This window comes from Pongo abelii, chromosome 19, assembly GCF_028885655.2.
Source record: "Pongo abelii isolate AG06213 chromosome 19, NHGRI_mPonAbe1-v2.0_pri, whole genome shotgun sequence".
Classification (NCBI taxonomy): Eukaryota; Metazoa; Chordata; class Mammalia; order Primates; family Hominidae; genus Pongo; species Pongo abelii.
Window position 1 is genome coordinate 90,552,726 of NC_072004.2, and position 21,658 is coordinate 90,574,383.

Sequence of the window (21,658 nt, forward strand, 5' to 3'; positions counted from 1 at the left end):
GACTCCGTCTCAAAAAACAAACAAAAAAAACATGTAATAGAAGCATCACACACACAAACCTGACAGGGCTGGGTGCGGTGGCTCACGCCTGTAATCCCAGCATTTTTGGAGGCTGAGGCAGGTGGATCACAAAGTCAGGAGTTCGAGACCAGCCTGACCAACGTGATGAATGAAACCCCATCTCTACTAAAAATACAAAAATTAGCGGGGCATGGTGGGGCGTGCCTACAAATCCCAGCTACTCAGGAGGCCGAGGCAGGAGAATCGCTTGAACTCGGGAGACAGAGGTTGCAGTGAGCCGAGATCATGCCACTGCAGTCCAGCCTGGGTGACAGAGCGAGACTCCATCTCAGGAAAAAAAAAAAAAAAAAGCCTGACAAACCAGTCTAAGAGGGGCTCAAGTCAACATGCATATGACTCATAGATAGGCAGACATTTTGGAGGCCCAGACTTGCCAGTTATCTCAAGGGGAAGCAGTCTTGGGGACTGAGCCCTCAACTTGTGGAATCGAAGCTATCTCCAGGTAACTGACTGTCAGAATTGAATTGGAGGGCCAGGTGCAGTGGCTCATGCCTATAATCCCAGCAGTTTGGGAAGTCGAGGTGGGCAGATCACTTGAGGTCAGGAGTTGGACACCAGCCTGGGCAACATGGCAAAACCCTGTCTCTACTAAAAATACAAAAATTAGCTGCGTGTGGTGGCACGTGCCTGTAGTCCCAGCTACTCGGGAGGGTGAGGCAGGAGAATCGCTGGAACCCAGAAGGCAGAGGTTGCAGTGAGCAGATTGTGCCACTGCATTTCAGCCTGGGCGACAGACTGAGACACTGTCTTAAAAAATAAAAAAAAAAAAATCGGAGGACACCTAGCTGGTATCCACTGCAGAACTGCTTGCTTGCTTGCTGGTGGGGAGAAATCCCCACATATTTAAAGTTGGAGAACTTTTTTTGAGACAGGGTCTTGCTGTCACCCAGGCTGGAGTGCAGTGGTGCAATCGTGGCTCACTGCGGCCTGGATCTCACAGGGTCAAGCAATCCTCCTGCCTCAGCCTCCCGACTACAGGCGTGTGCCATCACACCCGGCTATTTTTGGTAGAGACGAGGTTTCACCATGTTGCCCAGTCTTGGAGAACACGTTAAAATGTTACTGCCCAGAACAAAGTGGAGGTAGAAGAGTCTAACCTGCTTATCTTCAGAGACTTCTTCAGAAAGAAACCCACTTCTCTCTGGGTCTTCATCTGTTTTAACTATTTTTGTTTGTTTTTTAAGGAGGTCTCGCTGTGTTGCCCAGGATAGTCTCAAACTCCTGGGCTCAAGCATCCTCTTGCCTTGGCTTCCCAAGTAGCTAATTACAGGCACGTCTGGCTATTTAACTTCAAATGACTCATCCAATCAGTAGGCAGGATTTATAGTGACAAAGAGAAAAGCATCTAACCAGGGAGAACACTGAAACCATCTCAAAAAGAAGACACAGTACACAATGTTTCAAAATGTGGATATTGTTTACTTGAAGCAACAGTCCAGGATTGTGAAGTACAACACACATTTTAAGGATGAGACTTTCCTTTCATGGTCAAGCACCAGCATCATGCACACAGCATCAGGTTATTTAGAACAACACCCTTGTGGGACCCCGTTCCTGGAGGAAGACCCACTTCAGTGTGATTGCCTCCCTTGCTTCATTCACTGCTTTTACTTCCAGTCAGTTTCATTGTACATCCAAGCCTTCCTCTGCGTGAGAGCAAAGGCTTTTGCTCATCAGCCAGCCAGTCTTGTTAGTATCTGGCTACTTTTTAAGGTTAAAAAATAAAAGGCAGTTTCTTTGCTTTGCAGGCGGCAAGGCATGAGGCGCAGGCCTCTTCATTGTTCACATGGCACAGGAGGAGGCTCTGAGCAAAGGCCACTGGCAAGTTAGGGCAACACCAAGAAGGCTCTGCAGAGAGACTCCCTGTGGGTTGGGGCCTGGCAGGAACGGTGCCTGTGGACTGTTTATGGTCTGTCCAGTTGAGGCTTGGTAAACCCAAGTAAAGTGTTAAAAACCTCAGTACAAAAGATCCTCAAACACATTTGGAACCAAATTATTTCTTCTTAAAAACACAGTACTAAGTGTCACAAAGCTTTCCCTCCAATCTACTACTAGAAAACACTCATGCCACGGCCCACAGACCCAAGAGTCAAGGACAGAGAGAAACCTGTTCTTCAAAAGAAAAAAAAAAAAAAAGACAGCAGTACATAAAGTGCTTCTTTTTAATGAAACAAATCCAAGAGATGTACAGTCAGGCTCAAGTTGTGCAGTTCACAAGCATGGAGGAAACAGACAAAACGACAGCGTTCAGGACAGTCAGAGCTAACCCAAGACAAGGCTGGACTTGCCGCCAGGGGGATTTCTTCTGGATGGCACTGGGGCTGGGGCCACCGGGCTGGGCACAGGTGCAGCAGGCACAGGCTTCTCTTCACTCTGCCCCAGGCTGCCTGGCAAGTCTGTGTCCACATTTTCTATGAAAACAGGGAATAGAAATAACACTCATAATGACAGTCATTTCCTGTTAAGATCAAGGGTCTGTTTTTCTTTTCTTTTGGTTTGACGGTTGGAAACATACCTAAAAGTATAAACAAAATAACAATCACCCGCCATGCTCCCACTCCACAGAATTAACCATTGTTCATCTTTTCCCGTATTTGTTGTTTATGTTCTTTTCTAAATTACACAAATATATGAGGACATGAAGATTTTTTTTTTTTTTTTTTTTTTTGACAGAGTCTTGCTCTGTTGCCCAGGCTGGAGTGCAATGGTGCAGTCTCAGCTCACTGCAACCTCCACTTCCCAGGTTCAAGCAATTCTCCTGCCTCAGCCTCTCAAGTAGCTGGGATTACAGGCGCCTGCCACCATGCCCGGCTAATTCTTGTATTTTTAGTACAGATGGGGTTTCAACATCCTGGCCAAGATGGTTTTGAATTTATGACCTTGTGATCCACCCGCCTCGGCCTCCCAAAGTGCTGGGATTACAGGCGTGAGCCACCGCGCCTGGCCCGAGGACATGAAGATTTTTAAATAAGAACAGGGAACTCTAGCTCTACGGCCCCTTCCAGCTCCGGGTGGGTCCTGCTCCCACTATTCCCAGAGGTCCCACTGCAAGTCCTGTGCAGCCTTCTAGTCCACTTGTTTTATGTATATTTATTTACATGTAACATGTTTTGGTTACATTTAACATAAATGGTATCAACTTCTTTTTTTCACTCTTGGAAATGTATCCATATTTACAAACAGGGTAGTAATTCGTCTTGCTTATTAACTGTATGTTTTCAAATCCCTCACTTCACTGTCAAGCTTCATTGCTTTATAGTAATTATCACATGATATAGGCTATTTATCCAATTCTGACAGCAAAAAAACTGGAACCCATCCAACTTTCCAAATGAATTGTCTCTCATTAGGGTTGTTTCTAAACCGAGAAAAAACTGATTCAAAGTGAAAAGTGAATGCAAAAATTCTATATTTTCTATGAAAGGAAACTTTTACTGAGAGCTTTATAGTATACATATTTTTAGTTGTTTTTTTTTTTCTTTTTTTTTGTGGGGTGGAGGGGGCGGTGGCGGGTGGAGGATATTGAGACAGGGTCTCACTCTGTGGCCCAGGCTGGAGTGCAGTGCCTCAATCACAGCCTACTGTAGCCTCAAACTCCTGGGCTCAAGCAGTCCTCCTATATCAGTCTCCCAAATAGCTGGGACTACAGGTGCAAACCACCACAACAGACTATTTTTGTATTTTTTTTTATTTTTAAAAGACGGGGTCTCCTTATGTTACCCAGCCTGGTCTCAGATTCCTGGGCTCAAGTGATCCTCCCATCTCACCCTCCCTAAGTGCTGGGATTACAGGCATGAGCTACCTTCCCCCTTCACACAGCCTAGTTTTCTTTTTCTTTTTTTGAGACAGGGTCTTTAACCTCTGCCTCCTGGGTTCAAGCAATTCTCCTGCCTCAAGCTCCCAAGTAGCTGGAATTACAGGCACGCACCACCATGCCTGATTAATTTTTGTATTTTTAGTAGAGACGGGGTTTCACGATGTTGGCCAGGCTGGTCTCAAACTCCTGGCCTCAAGTGAGCTGCCTACCTTGGCCTCCCAAAGTGCTGGGATTACAGGCATTAAGCCACTGCACCTGGCCTAGTTTTCCTTTTTTTTCTTTATTTGAGATGGAGTTTCACTCATGTTGTCCAGGCTGGAGTGCAAAAGTGCAATTTTGGCTCACTGCGACCTGCGCCTCCTGGGTTCAAGCAATTCTCCTGCCTCAGCCTCCCAAGTAGCTGGGATTATAGGTGCATGCATGCTACAACGCCCGATTAATTTTTTGTATTTTTAGTAGAGACAGGGTTTCACCATGTTGGCCGGGCTGGTCTTAAACTCCTGACTTCAGGTGATCCAACCTGCCTTGGCCTCCCAAGGTGCTGGGATTACAGGCGTGAGCCTCCATACTGGGCCCTAGTTTTCTTTTTAATAGCAAGTTTATTTCAGTGTTAACCAATCAAATTCAGTTGCATATTCTAAGATATTTGTAAAAATATTTCATAGAAGCCCTTTCGCCTGAAAAGGCAGTAAGGTCAGTTAATAATACTCCTATATTAATGGATTTATTTTTTTGAGACTGCGCCTCTTTCCACTGCCCAGACTGGCGTAAAGTAGCGTGATCCTGGCTCACTGCAACCTCCGCCTCCCAGGCTCAAGCGATTCTCCTGCCTCAGCCTCCCAATAGCTGGGGTTATAGGCGCCCGCCACCACGCCCAGCTAATTTTTTGTATTTTTGTAGAGACCAGGTTTCACCATGTTGGCCAGGCTGGTCTCAACCTCCTGACCTCAAGTAATCCACCCGCCTCAGCTGCCCAAAGTACTGAGATTACAGGTGTGAGCCACCATGCCCGGCCAAGAAGAGGTCTTTAACACTTACTCTCAATTCATGTACTTATCTCATGATAGGCTAGAAACAAACCAACCTCCCTCTTCTGTGGCTGCAGTATTTCTGACTGGACAGACATTTATTTTATTTATTTATTTTTGATGCTTTGTTAATGTTAACATGCTACTGCTGCTTTTAACATTTCATGAATTTCTGGAACATTCTATGGAAGTAACATATAAAATGTTCTATACTATTTAACTACAAGCAAAAATCGAGTATGAAGCTTTTCAGAATGACAGCTGTCACAATTATGAACTAAAACTCAGAGAGGGTCACTCATTAGTTTCCTTGGTTACATCCACTGTAAAAGCAGCAAGATCAAATGCACTGGATCAGATACACAAGTCCTACAATAAGTGTCCCTGAAATAACCTAAATATAATTGTAAATATAAAAGAAAAAACTCCACATTTACAATATTCAAGATAAAGAGAATTCGGACTGAGACAGCTTGTTAGTTCAAGCAGTTTCATTTCTGCTGGTGGGACATGTCCTCCTGCTATACATACAGGATCTACTGAAGTCTTCATTCTCTGTCTGAATCAAGCAGTTAATGAACATTCTGAAGAACAAAAAATTATCTTGCAGTCCTGCCATGGTGATTTATTTTCATAAAATCCTCTTCAGATGAATCAAGCTCAATACTACTAATCTTGTATTTGTCTTACATTATTACTAGAACTGTTTTGTTTTTCCCAAATACATAACATACTAATAAAGAAGAAGAAAAAAATAAAAAAGCACCTATGGAGACTAAACAAGCAGCAGTAGGCCTTACTTTAAATGTCTGTCCAGGCCAGGTGCAGTGGCTCACGCCCGTAATCCCAGCACTTTGGGAGGCCAAGGCAGCTGAATAACCTGAGGTCAGGAGTTTGAGAACAGCCTGGCCAACATGGTAAAACCCCGTCTCTACAAAAGTACAAAAATTAGCTGGGCATGTGTGCGCGCCTGTATTCACAGATACTCGGGAGGCTGAGGCAGAAGAATCGCTTGAACCTGGGAGGCGGAGTATGAAGTGAGCCAAGATCGTGCCACTGCACTCCAGCCTGGGCGACAGAGTGAGACTCCGTCTCAAAAAAAAATTAAACGTTCTGTCCAGTCAGAAGTACTCCAGCCACAGAGGAGGGAGGTTTGTTTGTTTCCAGCCCATAATGAGATAAGCACAGGAATTGAGAGTAAGTGTTCAGAAACTTTTATTTTTTCAGATGGAGTCTCTCTCTCTTGCCAGGCTGGAGTGCAGTGGCGCAATCTCGGCTCACTGCAACCTCCACCTCCCAGGTTCAAGCGATTCTCCTGCCTCAGCCTCCCAAGTAGCTGGGATTACAGGCACACGCCACCACGCCTGGCTAATTTTTGTATTTTTAGTAGAGACGGGGTTTCACCATGTTGGCCAGGATGGTCTTGATCTCTTGACCTCATGATCCGCACACCTCAGCCTCCCGAAGTGCTGGGATTACAGACATGAGCCACCACGCCCAGCCAAATGTTTAGAAACTTTTATACCAATTTGACACAGAAAGCTTTTGTCTGAAGATAATTTTTAAAAAAAGGGGGGGGGCTTTAAATGAAATTATTTCTACCAAAATATACATTTTAGACACTCCTGACTTGTCTCTTTTCTTTGGCACATCAATAAGATAACTGAACAAAGACATCTCTATCTGAATAGAAGAAAATCATTCATTGTAAGCTTCAAAGAATCAGAACTGGAAAAAATGTAGCCGACCATCTAACTTGCCCGCAGTCAGGGAGACTTCTCTGCCTGAACTTCCTGGACCTTCTCCCTCTTAGATTTCTCAAGATGGAAACTCCAAAGTCATTCCTGTAGCCATTCCTGCGTTTAATTGCCCAAGAGGTAAAATAAATTTCCCGTATATCCAAAGGGAATCTATCTTATTTAAACTGAATTGGGGTTGACCTTTAATCCTCCAGATATATCTTATTACTGTACCCCAGCCAGGCACAGCAGCTCACAACTGTATTCCCAGAATTTTGGGAGGCCAAGGCAGGAAGATCAACATGAACCCAGGACCAGCCAGGGAAACATGGCAAAACCCTGTCTCTACAAAAACTACAAAAATTGGCCAAGCATGGTGGCTCACGCCTATAATCTCGACACTTTGGGAGGCCAAGGCAGGTGGATCACGAGGTAAGGAGTTCGAGACCAGCCTGGGCAAGATGGTGAAACCCTGTCTCTACTGAAAACACAAAAATTAGCCGGACACAGTGGCGGGCACCCGTAATCCCAGCTACTCGGGAGGCTGAGGCAGGAGAATTGCTTGGACCAAGGAGGTGGAGGCTGCAGTGAGCCAAGATCATGCCACTGCATTCTAGCCTGGGCAACAGAGCAAGACTCCGTCTCAAAAACAAAACCACAAAAATTAGCCAGGCATGGTGGCATGCAACTGTAGTCCCAGCTACTCAGGAAACTGAGGTGAGAGGATGGCTTGAACCCGCAAGTCAAGGCTGCAGTGAATGGTGATTGTGCCACTGCACTCGTGCTTCAGGCAACAGTGAGAACCTGTCTCAGTAAAGAAAAAATTATTATTGTGCCCCTTGTCATTTTAAGACAGATGAACTAAAGTTGCAGCAGTCAGCCACACAGAACATATCAGATCAAAAACTTAAAGGAAAAAGGCCGGGCACAGTAGCTTACACCTGTAATCCCAGCACTTTGGGAGGCCAAGGCAGGGGGATCACCTGAGGTCAGGAGTTCAAGACCAGCCTGGCCAACATGGTGAAATACTGTCTCTACTAAAAATACAAAAATTAGCCAGGCATGGTGGTGCATGCCTGTAGTCCCAGCTACTCGGGAGGCTGAGGCAGGACAATCACTTGAACCCGGGAGGCGGAGGTTGCAGTGAGCCGAGATTGTGCCACTGCACTCCAACCTGGCGACAGAGTGAGACTCCGTCTCAAAAAAAAAAAAAAAAAAAAAAAAAAAAAAAAAAAAAAAAGGAAAAAACAACAGGTAACCAGGTAACCACTGGGGGGAAAAAGAAAGGACTTAGGAGTTTGCGACCAGCCTGGCCAACATGGCGAAAACCCCGTGTCTGCTAAAAATAAAAAAAATTAGTTGAGCGAGGCTGGGAACAGTGGCTCATGCCTCCCAGCACTTTGGGAGGCCAAGGCGGGTGGATTGCTTAAGGTCAGGAGTTCGAGACCAGCCTGGTGAATATGGTGAAACTCCGTCTCTACTAAAAATAAAAAAAATAGCCGGCTGTGGTGGCACACACCTGTAGTCCCAGATACTCGGGAGGCTAAGGCCGGAGAATCGCTTGAACCTGGGAGGTGGAGGTTGCCTTGAGCCGAGATCACACCACTGCACTCCAGCCTGGGCGACAGAGCAAGACTCTGTCTCAAAAAAACAAAACAAAACAAAAAAACTGTGAAGGGGACTGAACAGGGAACAGAATTATTAATTATGTGGTAGGACTAATGACACATTGTTGACATACTTCTCCAAGTTCCCCTAACTTCTAGTTGTATTAACTGGCCAAAATAATTGAATAAAGATTGGCTGATTCTTGTTAAATAAGGTCTGACAGTGAAAGTATTCAGAATATAGGAAGCAGTAGAACCGGCTGGGCCTGGTGGCTCATGCCTGTAATCCTAGCATTTTGGGAGGCCAAGGCAGGTGGATCACCTGAGGTCAGGAGTTCAAGACCAGTCTGGCCAACATGTTGAAACTGTCTCTACTAATAATAAAAAAAAAAAATTAGCTGGGCGTGGTGGCAGGCCTTGTAGTCCCAGCTACTCAGGGAGGCTGAGGCAGGAGAATTGCTTGAACCCGGTAGGTGGAGTTGCAGTGAGTCGTGATCGTGCCACTACACTCCAGCCTGGACAACAGGAGCTAAAGTCTGTCAAGGGGGGAGGGGAGGGGAAGGGAAGGGAGAGGGAGGGAGGGGAAGGGAAGGGAGAAGGAGGGAGGGGAGGGAGGGGAAGGGAGGGAGGGGAGGGAGGGGAAGGAAGGGAGGGGAAGGGGAGGGGAGGGAGCAGAATGGGGGGAGAGGGGAGGGGAGGGAGGGGGGAGAGGGGAGGGGAAGGGAGGGGAGGGAAGAAGGAAGGAAGCAAGAAGTGGAATCAAAAAACCTAGATTTTACCTCCAGAAGTCTTTCCAGAACGGTACAAATAGAACACAAACAGTAATTAATACATACATCTTCGGTCCAATGCAAAGGTAACTGGTCCTGTGATATTATGACATACATACTTATATGAAAACACACACACACAATCTGGTTTTGTCCACAGCTACTGGCCGGCGGCTCCCCTAGCCCTTACAAGTCTTTTGAATGGGGTGTGTGAAGCTTCAGGAGCAGCCCTCAGGAAACAGAATCTCTGTGACCTCCTGTCCTCCTTTTACCTGCCCAGGGCAGGACTGTAATCTGATGGCAGGTCCAAAGACCCTTAATCCAGAGGGTCCTGCTCCATACCCTGGAGGAGGGAATGCTACACAGAGAGGCCAAGAAGAATCTAACAGACGGGCCTTCTGAGTTTCCTTGTTCGGTCCGTTGGTATGAAATCAAACCTTTTTCATCTAATCATATTTCTGTACAGTTGTCAATCATGCTTATGTAATGAAGCCTCCATAAAAAACCAAAAGGGGCCAGGCGTAGTGGCTCGTACCTGTAATCTCAGCACTTTGGAAAGCCAAAGCAGGTGGATTACTGGAGGTCAGGAGTTCAATATCAGCCTAGCCAACATGGTGAAACCTCATCTCTACTAAAAATACAAAATTAGCCAGGTATAGTGGCGTGCACCTGTAATCTCAGCTACTCAGGAGGCGGAGGCAGGAGAATTGCTTGAACCCAGGAGGCGGAGGTTGTAGTGAGCCAAGATCATGCCATTTCACTCCAGCCTGGGCAAAAAGTGTGAAACTTGGCCAGGCACGGTGGCTCACACCCGTAATCCTAGCACTTTGGGAGGCCAAGGAGGGTGGATCACCTGAGGTCAGGAGTTCAAGACCAGCCTGGCCAACATGGCGAAACCCCGTCTCTGCTAAAAATAAAAAAATTACCTGGGCGTGGTGGTGCATGCCTGTAGTCCCAGCTACTCAGGAGGCTGAGGAAGGAGAATCGCTTGAACCCGGGAGGCAGAGGATGCAGTGAGCTGAGATTGTACCACTGCACTCCAGCCTGGGTGACAGAAAGTGAGACTTCATCTCAGAAAAAAAAAAAAAAAAAGAGCGAATCTCCATCTCAAGAAAAAAAAGAAAAACCCAAAAGGGGCTGGGCATGGTGGCTCACTTTGGGAGGCGAAGGTAGGAAGACTGCTTGAGTCCAGGAGGTTGAGGCTATAGTGAGCAATGATGCAATGATTGTGCCACTGCACTCTAGCCTGGTTGAGAGCAAAACCCAGTCTTAAAACTCAAAAAAATACCCAGAAGGATGGATTCTGAGGACTTCTGGATAACTGAACATATGGAAGCTGACAGGAAGGTGCAACAACTCATCCATGTGCCAGGAGGGTGGCACACCCCAACTCCAAGGTACAGGAGCTCCTATACTTGGGACCTTTCCATACCGGGCCCCAAGTATCTCCTCACTGGGCTGTTTATTTGTATCCTTTCAAATATCCTTCGTTACAACCCAGGTACAGTGGCTCATGCCTGTAATCTCAATACTTTTGGAGGCTGAGGTGGGAGGATCACATGACTGGCCTGTGTAACAACATAGTGAGACCACATCTCTACAAAAAAGAAAAAAAATTAGCCAGGCATGGTGACATACACCTGTATCCCAGCTACTGGGGAGGCTGAGGCAGGAGGATTGCTTCGGCTCAGGAGTTTGAAGTTGCAGGGAGCTGTGAGGGTGACACTGCACTCCAGTCTGGGCAACAGAGCAGGATTCAGTTTAGAAAAAAAAAAAAAAAATATATGTATCATATATTCATAATGAACCTGTAAACATAAGTGTTTCCCTGAGTTCTTTCTGTGAACCTCTCTAGCAAATTAATCAAAACCATAGAAGGGGTCACAGGAACCCCAATTTGAAGCCAGTCGGTCAGAAGTTCCAGAGGCCCAGACTTACAACTGGTGGGAAGGAAGGGGCAGTCTTTCGGGACTGACCCTCAACCTTTTGAATCTGAAGTTATCTTCAGGTAGAGGGTGTGGAAACTGGATTGGAGGACTCCCAACTGGTGTCCACTGATTGGTGTGTGGGGAGAAACCCCCCCATATTTGGTCACAGGTGTTGTCTTCTGTGTTGATGATTGTCGTTGTGGTGTGAAAAAAAGAGGAAAAACACGTTTGAGTGTTTTCCCCCTAAACAGGTCCTATAAGGAAGAACCCAGGCAATGCTCCCAAAGGCTCAGGAGCTTCTCCTCTAAGCCCACCAAGAAACACTGTGAGGCCAGGCACAGTGGCTCATGCCGGGCATGGTGCTGCGTGCCTGTAATCCCAGCTATTCAGGAGGCTGAGCCAGGAGAATTGCTTGAACCCGCAAGGCAGAGGTTGAAGTGAGCTGAGATCCTGCCACTGCACTCCAGCCTGGGTGACAGAGCCAGACTCCATCTCAAAAAAAAAAAAACACAACCAAAAAAACAAAACACTGTGTGAGAAGGCAGGAGAGGAATCTGCTTCTTCAACCTTTCCGTGTGTCCTTGTAAGCACACCACAAAACATAAGGGTAGGAAAAGGCCTTAAGAGGAAGCTGCTGCTTCTGTCTAGACCAGAGGGCCTTGTGACTGCTGCACTTCACTGATTGCTACTGCCTGACACTTATAAACCTTGCAGTCATCGGCAATTCTTTAGCACTTGTTACAGAAATGCCAATAAATACATCCAAGATTTAAGATAATTAATTCAATGATTACAGCTCATTTCCACCTGTAATTGGTAATATGGTTGGTTAGCTGAAAATTTACATCTGCCCCCTAAATCATCATTTACAAAATCACCAAGCAGGTAACCAATGTCTTGCTGAATAAGCACCTCCCTATAAAAACAAATGAACTTTGTAAAGTGGATGCTGTGAGCTGAGCTTGAAATGGTTATATTAAAAAGCTCTCTCTGGCTGGTAGTGCGTTATCTCATTCATAGTTACAGATCAACCTCCTTGTTTTACTCTTTCCCCTCTTCTCAATACTGCACTGGGCTAGTCTGTGACAAATAACTACATAAATACAAAAAGCTCTCAGCTGGGCGCTGTGGCTCTTGCCAGTAATACCAACACTTGGGGAGGCTGAGGTGGGAGGATCACTTAAGCTCAGGAGTTCGAGACCAGCCTGGGCAACATAGTGAGATCTCATCTCTACTAAAAAAAAGAAATTAGCGAGGTGTGGTGTTATACCCCTGTAGTCCCAGTTACTCGGGAGGCTGAGGTGGGAGGATCACCTAAGCCCAAGGAGGTCGAGGCCACAGTAAGCTGTGACTGCCTACTGCACTCCAGCCTTGGCAACAGAGAGAGAGCTGTTCTCAAAAAAAAAAAGCTCTCATTAAGTGTAACAAATACTGACCTGATTAATATGTATGTGTGTGTGTGTATAGATATATTTTGGTTTAGTTTATTTTTTCAGGCAAGGTCTCACTCTGTCACCCAGACTGGCGTGTAATGGTGTGATCTCTGCTCACTGCAACCTCCACGTCCTGGGCTCAAGCAATCCTCCCACCTGAGCCTCCCGAGTAGCTGGACTACAGGCATGTGCCACCATGCTAGGCTAATTTTTGTACTTTTTTATAGAGACAGGGTTTCGCCATGTTTCCAGGCTGGTCTTGAACTCCCGGGCTCAAGCAATCCGCCTGCCTCAGCCTCCCAAAGTGTTGAGATTACAGGCGTGAGCCACCATGCCCAGCCAATATATGTAATTTTAAAGGATTCTCTATTTTTTCCCTTCTATTACGTTTCTAGCATCGATCTCATTACTGGCAGATTAGAGTATGGCGGCACTTGGGGCATGGCCAGGTTTCACTCCCCAGTCTTTTTCCCCAAGACATGATTTAAATCAAGATTCAGATCTGTCCAAAAACCATGGACAGAGCCAGAAATTCGGTCTTCAGAAGTACTTACCATGAATATCACCTTCTCCCTAGAAAAGAAAAAAATTCAAAAATTTACTTCCTATTTTAATTTTGGAACAGGCAAACAGTCATAGTTCATAGCAGCTAACATCTACTTGAAACCAAATGTGACATTTCATTGTGTTGCAATCAAGCACGGGGTCAGTCTGCTACCTCTATCCAACTTAGGACAATGCTATGCAAAAATTCTGCATGATAAATTGCTCTAGTGCCAGTACCACATCTAAAACAAAAAACCCCCAACATTTCCTCTGAGGACCTAACACCAATTAGCATTTCAGAGATCTTTTATTAGAATGGAAAACTGGTAAATCTATCCTTTCATTTCTCTCTCCTTTCCTCAATAAGGGGAAACTAGATAATAGTTGTGGAAGGACCCCTATCAGTTCCAAAGCCCTTCTCCAGTTCTCTCCCCACTCAGACAGGTGATGCCTCACTGTGCTCTGAGGGCTTTAGTGCTTAGTCGGGCGGGGTCTTTCCACTTTGCAGCACACACCCTGGGGGGCTTGGTGGCAGTACTCAACTGCAGACACAACTAATGGTAATGCCAGCACTAGTCTCCTGGAGTTCAACGCAAAGCAGTATCTGCAAAAAAACAGCCCCTGAACTCAGAAATGCTTCTATATATGAGACACACAGGAAGTGAGAAAGATCCACAAGTTCCAAAAATAATAGGGGAGATAAAACAAAGGGGAGATAAAACAAATCCTAATGGTAAAAGAGATACAGAAACAGACTGAGACCATGTTAACACACTTCTATGATTTTACTATCAATCTTCCATTATCAATATGGCCCATTCCCTTTCCTAACTCCCTCAATGTAAAATTCCAGTGGGAGAACTGAAACTCTTAGTGCAAATTTCAGAATCATATTGACCTCAAAGCCTTTCTGGCCTCATGCTGTCACACTGACCTTCAGATCTAAGAAGTCTCCAGAGCTTGCTTCAGAGGAGTTCCTTCTCTGCAGTCCAGATGACTCCAAGTCTTCCCTGCCACCACTAGACTTGGCACCTAAAAATCAAAATATACTTTCATCAGAAATACAATAGAAAAAATCTAAAGCAAAACACTTCAGGCTGGGCACGGTGGCTCATGCCTGTAATCCCAGAGCTTTGGGAGGCCGAGGCGGGCAGATCACCTGAGGTCAGGAGTTCAAGACCAGCCTGGCCAACATGGTAAAACCTGTCTCTACTAAAAATATAAAAATTGGCTGGACGTCGTGGTGCATGCTTGTAATCCTAGCTACTCGGGAGGCTGAGGCAGAAGAATCACTTGAACTCGGGAGGTGGAGCCAAGATGGCACCACTGCACTCTGTACTCCAGCCTGGGCAACAGAGTGAGACTCTATCTCAAAAAAAAAAAAAAAAAAACTTCAGCAATTGACATTATGTGTTAGTCTCACATTATGAAATGAGGAAACAGTCTTAAGGAAGTTAAGCTGATCACTTAAACATTAACCCAGTCTGACTTCAGTTCTTACTCTGATCCATCACACAGCCTCTCAGTATTTCCCATTTCTTTCCTTTCGGGCTAAGTCTAAACTGTTGTTTATTACCATTAAGCTAGATTTTGTTATTAGTTCAAAACCAGCTGTAGTTGGGTTTTTCTTTTGTTTGTTTTTGACACAGGGTTTCACTCTGTCACCTAGGCTGGAGGGCAGTGTCTCAATCACAGCTCACTGCAGCCTCCGCCTCCCAGGCTCAGCAATCCTCCCACCTCGGCCTCCGGAGTATCAGGGACTAAATGCACACTGCCACTACCACCAGCTAATTTTTGTTTTGTTTTGTATTTTAGACACGGGGGCACACGCTGGTGCCCAAGCTGCATCTGTGGCTGTTGATGCTGGGCCCATCCCTTTGAACAGTGAGCACAGATAACAAGAGTACCTGCCGACTTGGCCCAAGAAGCTTGATTTTCTTCAGGTGTCCCAAAGATATTAGACGCCATTTTGTTCTTCCTCACAGGTTGTTCTGTTGGTTCATCAAAACCTAATGAAAAATTGGATCCACCACCTGGAGGCCGCAAAACCCTACAAATAATGGCAAAACATCAACTTCAGATCATACTGAAACATTTCTTGGCATAAATCTTTTCAGACAACTTTCATTTCACTTTCCTCACCCATTCATCTCCCTCACCCCTACAACAGATAGCTGCTAACAGGAAAAAGAAATCAACTCCATCAGCGTCTACATTCAATGCTGGATGTTAAGATACTAAGTACTGCTTTATAATACTTGTAATAAGGTCACTGATCACACAAGGCAGCTGAAACAGCGTGGAACTCATCATAAATAACAGCCTGGTTGGTGTCCCCTTTTCAGAAATGGCAAAAGATCTAATGGACCTTACTCTACTGGGCTTGGCTGAATATATTTTCAAAGAAGTTTAGAAGCATTTCTTGTTATTATTCATTTAAAAATCATTTCCAGGCACAGTGGCACACACCTGTAATCCCAGTACCCTAGGAGGCCAAGGCAGGATCATCACTTGAGCCTAGGAGTTCAAGACCAGCCTGGGCAACATGGCAAGACCCCGTGTCTCTATAAAAAAAAATTAAAAATTAGCCAAGCGTAGTGGCGCATGCCTGTGGTCCCAGCTACACTGGACTCTGAGACAAAAGGATCGTTTCGGCCTGGGAGGTCAAGGCTGCAGTGAGCTGTGTTCACACCACTGAACTCCAGCCTGTGTGACAGAGCAAGACTCTGTCTCAAAATGTAAAAAGTAAATAAATTTTTTTCTCTGTCGCCCAGGCTGGAGTGCAGTGGCGGGATCTCAGCTCACTGCAAGCTCCACCTCCCGGGTTCACGCCATTCACCTGCCTCAGCCTCCCAGATAGCTGGGACTACAGGCGCCCGCCACCACACCCAGCTAATTTTTTGTATTTTTAATAGAGACGGGGTTTCACCATGTTAGCCAGGATGCTCTTCATCTCCTGACCTCATGATCCACCTACCTCGGCCTCCCAAAGTGCTAGGATTACAGGCATGAGCCACCACGCCCAGCCAAAAAAAGTGAATAAATTTTTAAAAATCACTTCCTTCTTATTTTCAGCTAGATAAATAACTTGGGCACGATCAGTAGCAGGCCCCTATAGTCCCAGCCATTCTGGAAGCTGAAGCAGGATTGCTTGAGCCCAGGAGTTCAAGGCCAGCCTAGGCAACATAGTGAGATCCCCATCTCTAATCACTTACACACTTACACACACACACATACTTAAGTCAGCTTGACCAATTTAGAAGCCCAAGAAGAGCTGATAATAGTCTCTTCTATCTCAACCTCACTAAAAAGCCATTTACATACTTGTACCAAAGTCAGTATGAGAAATTAAGTATAAGATTCCATGACATTGTCTATGTCAGTGTTCCTTTTAACATCTGTTGCTTTCTGTTCAACACGGTAATATATTTTTTAACATTTCCAAATCTTTCTGCCATATTTGTTGACCAATTTGTCTCCTCCTTGGAAAAACTCAGTTTAACTCCTCTTGCCACCTCTCAAAACAGAAAATGCAAGTGGTTTTATAGAAATACTTTTTTTTCTTTTCTTTTTTTTTTTTTTGAGGCACAATCTCGCTCTTGTCGCCCAGGCTAGAGGGCAGTGGTGCGATCTCAGCTCACTGCAACCTCCGCCTCCCAAGTTCAAGCGATTCTCCTGCCTCAGCCCCTGAGTAGCTGGGATTACAGGTGCCCACCACCACAAACAGCTAATTTTTGTACTTTCAGTAGAGACAGGGTTTCGCCATGTTGGCCAGGCTGGTCTCGAACTCCTGACCTCAAGAGATCCACCCGCCTGGCCTCCCAAAGTGCTGGGATTACAGGCATGAGCCACTGCACCTGGCCTAATTGTTGTATTTTTAGTAAAGACAGGGTTTCACCATGTTGGTCAGGCTGGTCTTGAACTCCTGACCTCAGGTGATCCGCCTGCCTCAGCCTCCCAAAGTGGTGGGATTATAGGCATGAGCTACCGAGCCCGGCCAACTTTTTTTTTTTAACTTCTTTTTTTTGTTTTCTTACTGCCTGTGTAATTGCAGAATATGGAAAGACTTTCTAACTACTGATTCAATTCCTTTACTGGTGATATGAGTGGTCTGGTCTTGTTTCTTCATAAGGCAGTTTGAATAAGCAACATTTTTCTTTTTGGTTTTTTTTGTTGTTGTTGTTTTTTTGAGACGGACTCCTGCTCTGTTGCCCAGGCTGGACTGCAATAGTGCGATCTCCGCTCACTGCACTGCAAGCTCCGCCTCCCAGGTTTACACCTTTCTCCTGCCTTAGCCTGTGGAGTAGCTGGAACTACAGGCGCCCACCGCCACGCCCGGCTAACTTTTGTATTTTTAGTAGAGACGGGGTTTCACCGTGTTAGCCAGGATGGTCTCAATCTCCTGACCTCATGATCTGCCAGCCTCGGCCTCCCAAAGTGCTGGGATTACAGGCGTGAGCCACCGCGCCAGGCCAAGAAACATTTTTCTAAGAATATTTAGTACTTCTAGCTGGGCGTGGTGATGCGAACCTGTAATCCCAGCTACTCGGGAGGCTGAGGTAGGAGAATCGCTTGAACCCTGTAGGAGGCGGAGCCTACAGTAAGCTAAGATCGCGCCACTGCACTCCAGCCTGGGCAAAAGAGCGAGACTCCGTCTCAAAATAATAATGATGATAATAATAATAATAAAATTAAGATCAGGAGCGGTGGCTCATGCCTGTAATCTTAGCACTTTTGAGAGGCCGAGGCAGGCGGATCACGAGGTCAAGAGATCAAGCCCATCCTGGCCAACATGGTGAAACTGTCTGTACTACAAATGTGCGAAAATTAGCTGGGCGTGGTGGCGCGTGCCTGTAGTCCTGGCTACTCAGGAGGCTGAGGCAGAGGCAGAGGAATCGCTTGAACCTGGGAGGCAGAGGTTGCAGTGAGCCAGAGATCATGCCACTGCACTCCAGCTAGGCAACAGAGTGAGACTCTGTCTGAAAAAGATAAATTAATTAAAAAAAATAAGGCAGGGCGCAGTGGCTCACGCCTGTAATCCCAGCACTTTGGGAGGCCGATCACCTGAGGTCAGGAGTTCGAGACCAGCTGGACCAACATAAAGAAACCCCGTCTCTACTAAAAATATAAAATTAGCTGGGCGTGGTGGCACATGCCTGTAATCTCAGCTAGTCGGAAGGCTGAGGCAGGAGAATCGCCTGAACCTGGAAAGCAGAGGTTGCAGTGAGCAGGGATTGTGCCATTGCACTCCAGTCCAGGCAAAAAGAGCAAAACTCCGTCTCAAAAAAAAAAAAAATCAAGAAAAGACACTAGTACCCAAACACCAGCTTAAGAGCAAGTCAAAACTCTAACCAGTCCAACTTTTTAAAGGTCTCTGTTCCTCCTGCAATAGCAGGTAGTAACCAACTCGGATGACGTCAGTGTTGTAGAGACCATTTGTAATAGTGAGATATCCCCAAACAAAGGATGTAGATCATAAGGCAGAAAGTATCTCAATGTTTTAGGATCCTACTATTCTTTCAGAATCATACACGACAACTAAATCAGGATTATATATTTAAGACTGAACAAAAATGTGTCCATGTACTGTAGATAGCAATTTTTTAAAAATTACTCTTTTTCTTTCTTCTCTCTTTAAATCCCAAAGTTTCTGTATATCTTTGCAGATCATTCCGTACCAAACTAAATTTATAACGAGTTTATGGGGCCAGGAGAACATTACTGGACAAAATTAAGTTTATCAGAATTAGTTGAGAATACAGAAAAAGGGAAGGTAGAGAGACAATAAAATGACAATGCTACTACAGTCCCCAGAGCATAATATTGGAGGGAAATTGATGACGAAAGGTGAATTAAACATTCATTTCACAGGATCAAAACTCATTTGTCTCACATTTCAAATGTACATATGAAAAAACTAAGTGTGAGGATTCATTTGACCTGATTACTGAAATTCTTTACAAAACACTAATATCAACTCAACCCCAAAGAATAAAACCCCAGATTACACATTATCATTCCGACGACTGAAGTCTAACCGGCAGAAAGTTGACCTTATAACACAAAATGAAAAACCAAGGCTCAATCTGTTCCTGTCCTCTGAAAAAATCATCTCATTGGAAAGAAAACAGAAAGGGAGCGACCAGTTTCCTAGGTCTGTGCTACTCAAGTACCCCATCCTCCCAGTAATCACCAATTTATTTTTTTTGAATCTTACCTAGTCTTTTCGACCTTGTAAACCTGAAAGAATTGAGTTGTAAAGGAATGTCATTTCCCATGCTTTCCTCCTAAGCCTCAGTTGCTGAGTGAGGCGTGCTTTTTGTTCCCAAGTTCTCTAACCCCTGTGAGATATTGCTATTTCACGTGTCTTCTTAGCCCCACAAAATGGCTCCCTTTGTGCCACTTGGCCAGGACCCGGAGGCTAGCCACACATGAATGCAGGTCATAATCGATGTAAAATACATGCTCAAAAAAGTGATTTAAGCTTCTTCCAAGCCTTGAGGAGAATCCCAGACATAACTGTAAACCACCTTAAAGAACAGTGTGCAATTAGCTGAGACAATGTGGACACCTTCCACAGAATCCAAACCCTTCCACCAAGTTAAGCAAGGACTTGGAAAAGGGTTCCTGTCTAAACACTGTACCCAGTGCCCCAAGCCCAAAAAGCAGTGGGAAGAAGGGAAAGAAAAATCCCCCGCTTCCCAGGTAGAGCTACCACGTTAGAGACAATGGATGTCTCCGGCCCCGCCCAAGAACAAGAAACCTCCTCCTGCAAGGGAACCAGAGCCAGGGATGAACTCACTGGGCAAACGTCAAAGGAGGAAGCGAAGGTAAGATGCAAAGGCGATGATCCGAAGGTTTAAGTGCAGAAAACCCACTCGGGTTGGCTCGTTCCCCGCCCCCCCCCCTTAGAAATGAGCGCAGGGATGGGGAGAAGGGGTCTTTCCTTTGTTAGGAAGGGGAGACACTTGGAAGAGGGGAGGCACTTCGAAGAGGGGAAGAACGGTTGGGTCCTGAATGGGGGGGGGGTGAAGGGTCGCGATGACCAGCCCCTCTCGACCACAAATGCACCTGCCAGGTAGGTCCGAATAAGGAGTGGGGGCACGGCGAGGGTAAGGAGCCCGCCGGACCTGATCGATCCGGTCTCCGGATCCAATGGCTGTGCGCGAGAGCGAGACCAACCGCATGCCACGGGTCAGAGGCAGGAGCGCGTGGCCCAGCAATGGGACAATAGGACCTGACCATGCATGGGGCCCTAAAGGCTCCCCGGGCACCTGGGCGGCCAAGCCCACCACCCTGGGGATGGACTAGCCCGGATGCACACAGGAGAAAGCGAAGCCCTCCTCGAAGGTTCCGATTAACTAAAACCGGCCGTGCTCCGAGGGGCGACCAGCCCCGGCCTCCTCAGCCCCTGACTCTGTGGAAGGAATGAATGGAGACCAGCAGGGACCCGGGTGGGGCCGGCGCGCAGGGCTCGCCAGGAGGCACAAAGGCGGCGACGAGGGGGGAACCCCGCCACCCGCCACGGCGCGAGCACAGCGCACGGGGCTCGTTACCCGCAACGACCGGCGCGAGGCCCCGCCGGCAGCGGCCCTCCCGGCCCCTCAGCCCCGCGCGGCTGGGGCGCGACCCGGTCGCCTCACCGGGAGCTATTCCTGCTGTTGGGGTCGACTCCCTTGAAGGTGGTGGTTGTGGTCATGGCGCCGAGGAGCGAGGTAGGCTGGCGCGGGAGCAGAATGCTCAAAGGGTCGGACCCGAGGGGGCGCAGGGAAACTCCACACCCAAAAGCCGACCAGCGCTGCAGGAGCCGCCGCCGCCGCCGCCGCCTGGCCGACCGATCGACGCCTTTATAGGGTTTTCAACCCCCGCCCTCTAACCCGCCGGTATTGGCCGATTCAAATGAATTATTTCGTTCCTATTGGCTCTCTGGAGTGCCAAGCACCATGCGGCATTACGATGGGCTGTGGCGGCCACGGCTCAGCGTAAGCCCGCCCCCTTCCTGGACTGGGAAGGCCTTGGGACTCTCTCCCCTCCCCCACCCCAAAATCTCGGCGATGATTGGACGGAAGGCGAATCTACCTCGCGCTGGGTGGAAGTCGTGCTGGCTGTCACTTTAAAACGTTACCTGACGGAGGGGGAAGCTCTTTCTTGGGGAGTTACAACCTCGGCAAGCAGAAGGGAGATTTGTCACTGTTACTGTTCTCTCATTTGCTTTACTGATGGTGGGATAGTAAGGGCATCCTCCTTATAGGACGAAAAGTACTGCAACAAGTTGACATTTATTTATTGAATACCTACTGTGTGTCCCATTTAGAAACTTAATACTCTCAAAGCAGCAGCACTATGAGTCAGCAACAGAGAGCGCACCAAGATGATCCCTTTTAAAAGGACTGGAAATTCTTTACATTTTAATGTTACTGTTTAGTTGTAATGGGTGGTGCATGTACTGGACCAAAATTACAGTCGCTCCTATTTGGGGGCCTATTCTAAGGCTGGTTAATGCCTGGCACCAGGAATGGACTCATTCCCTGCTACCAAGACTATGGGAGCAGCTCAGGCCTCTGCAGCTGTTTATAACCCTTAAGTCATGACTCTTCCACCTGTCTGGGTAAATCTATCCATGCGACAAATGCAGACACACTTGGAGGATTCAGGAATGATGGTTTACAAGATCATAATAGGAAAGCCTTGGGCAAAAGAGGGCAGGCA

The 21,658-nt window shown here is 46.6% G+C and overlaps 1 protein-coding gene and 1 long non-coding RNA gene across 4 annotated transcripts; one reads left to right on the plus strand and one right to left on the minus strand.

Annotated features, from left to right (window-relative positions):
• Nucleotides 1-2,225: 2,225 nt before the first annotated feature.
• JPT1 (Jupiter microtubule associated homolog 1) lies at nt 2,226-20,950 on the minus strand. Of its 3 annotated transcripts, none has more exons than XM_024235180.3 (5): nt 20,593-20,950; nt 14,857-14,999; nt 13,884-13,981; nt 12,958-12,976; nt 2,226-2,492 (listed from the first exon to the last, which is right to left on the minus strand). In XM_024235180.3, exons 1-5 carry the CDS (start codon nt 20,646-20,648, stop codon nt 2,344-2,346), a joined length of 465 nt encoding a protein of 154 aa, XP_024090948.1. In that variant the 5' UTR covers nt 20,649-20,950; the 3' UTR covers nt 2,226-2,343. The 3 variants fall into 3 exon arrangements, with proteins under 3 accessions (XP_024090948.1, XP_054391726.1, XP_024090950.1); XM_054535751.1 differs by lacking the exon at nt 20,593-20,950 and adding an exon at nt 20,021-20,473; XM_024235182.3 differs by lacking the exon at nt 12,958-12,976.
• Nucleotides 6,261-16,425, plus strand: LOC134760502 (uncharacterized). The gene is made up of 2 exons (XR_010138015.1): nt 6,261-7,097; nt 14,765-16,425. It is a non-coding gene; the product is annotated as an uncharacterized LOC134760502 (long non-coding RNA).
• Nucleotides 20,951-21,658: the final 708 nt, after the last annotated feature.

Coding starts and splice junctions, on each gene's coding strand:
- JPT1 (XM_024235182.3), bottom strand. CDS start 20,648: ATGACCACAACCACCACCTTCAAGGGAGTCGACCCCAACAGCAGGAAT. Junction 15,000..20,592: donor AACAGCAGGAATAGCTCCCG/GTGAGGCGACCG, acceptor CATTATTTGTAG/GGTTTTGCGGCCTCCAGGTG. Junction 2,493..13,883: donor GAGACTTCTTAGATCTGAAG/GTCAGTGTGACA, acceptor CTGTTTTCATAG/AAAATGTGGACACAGACTTG.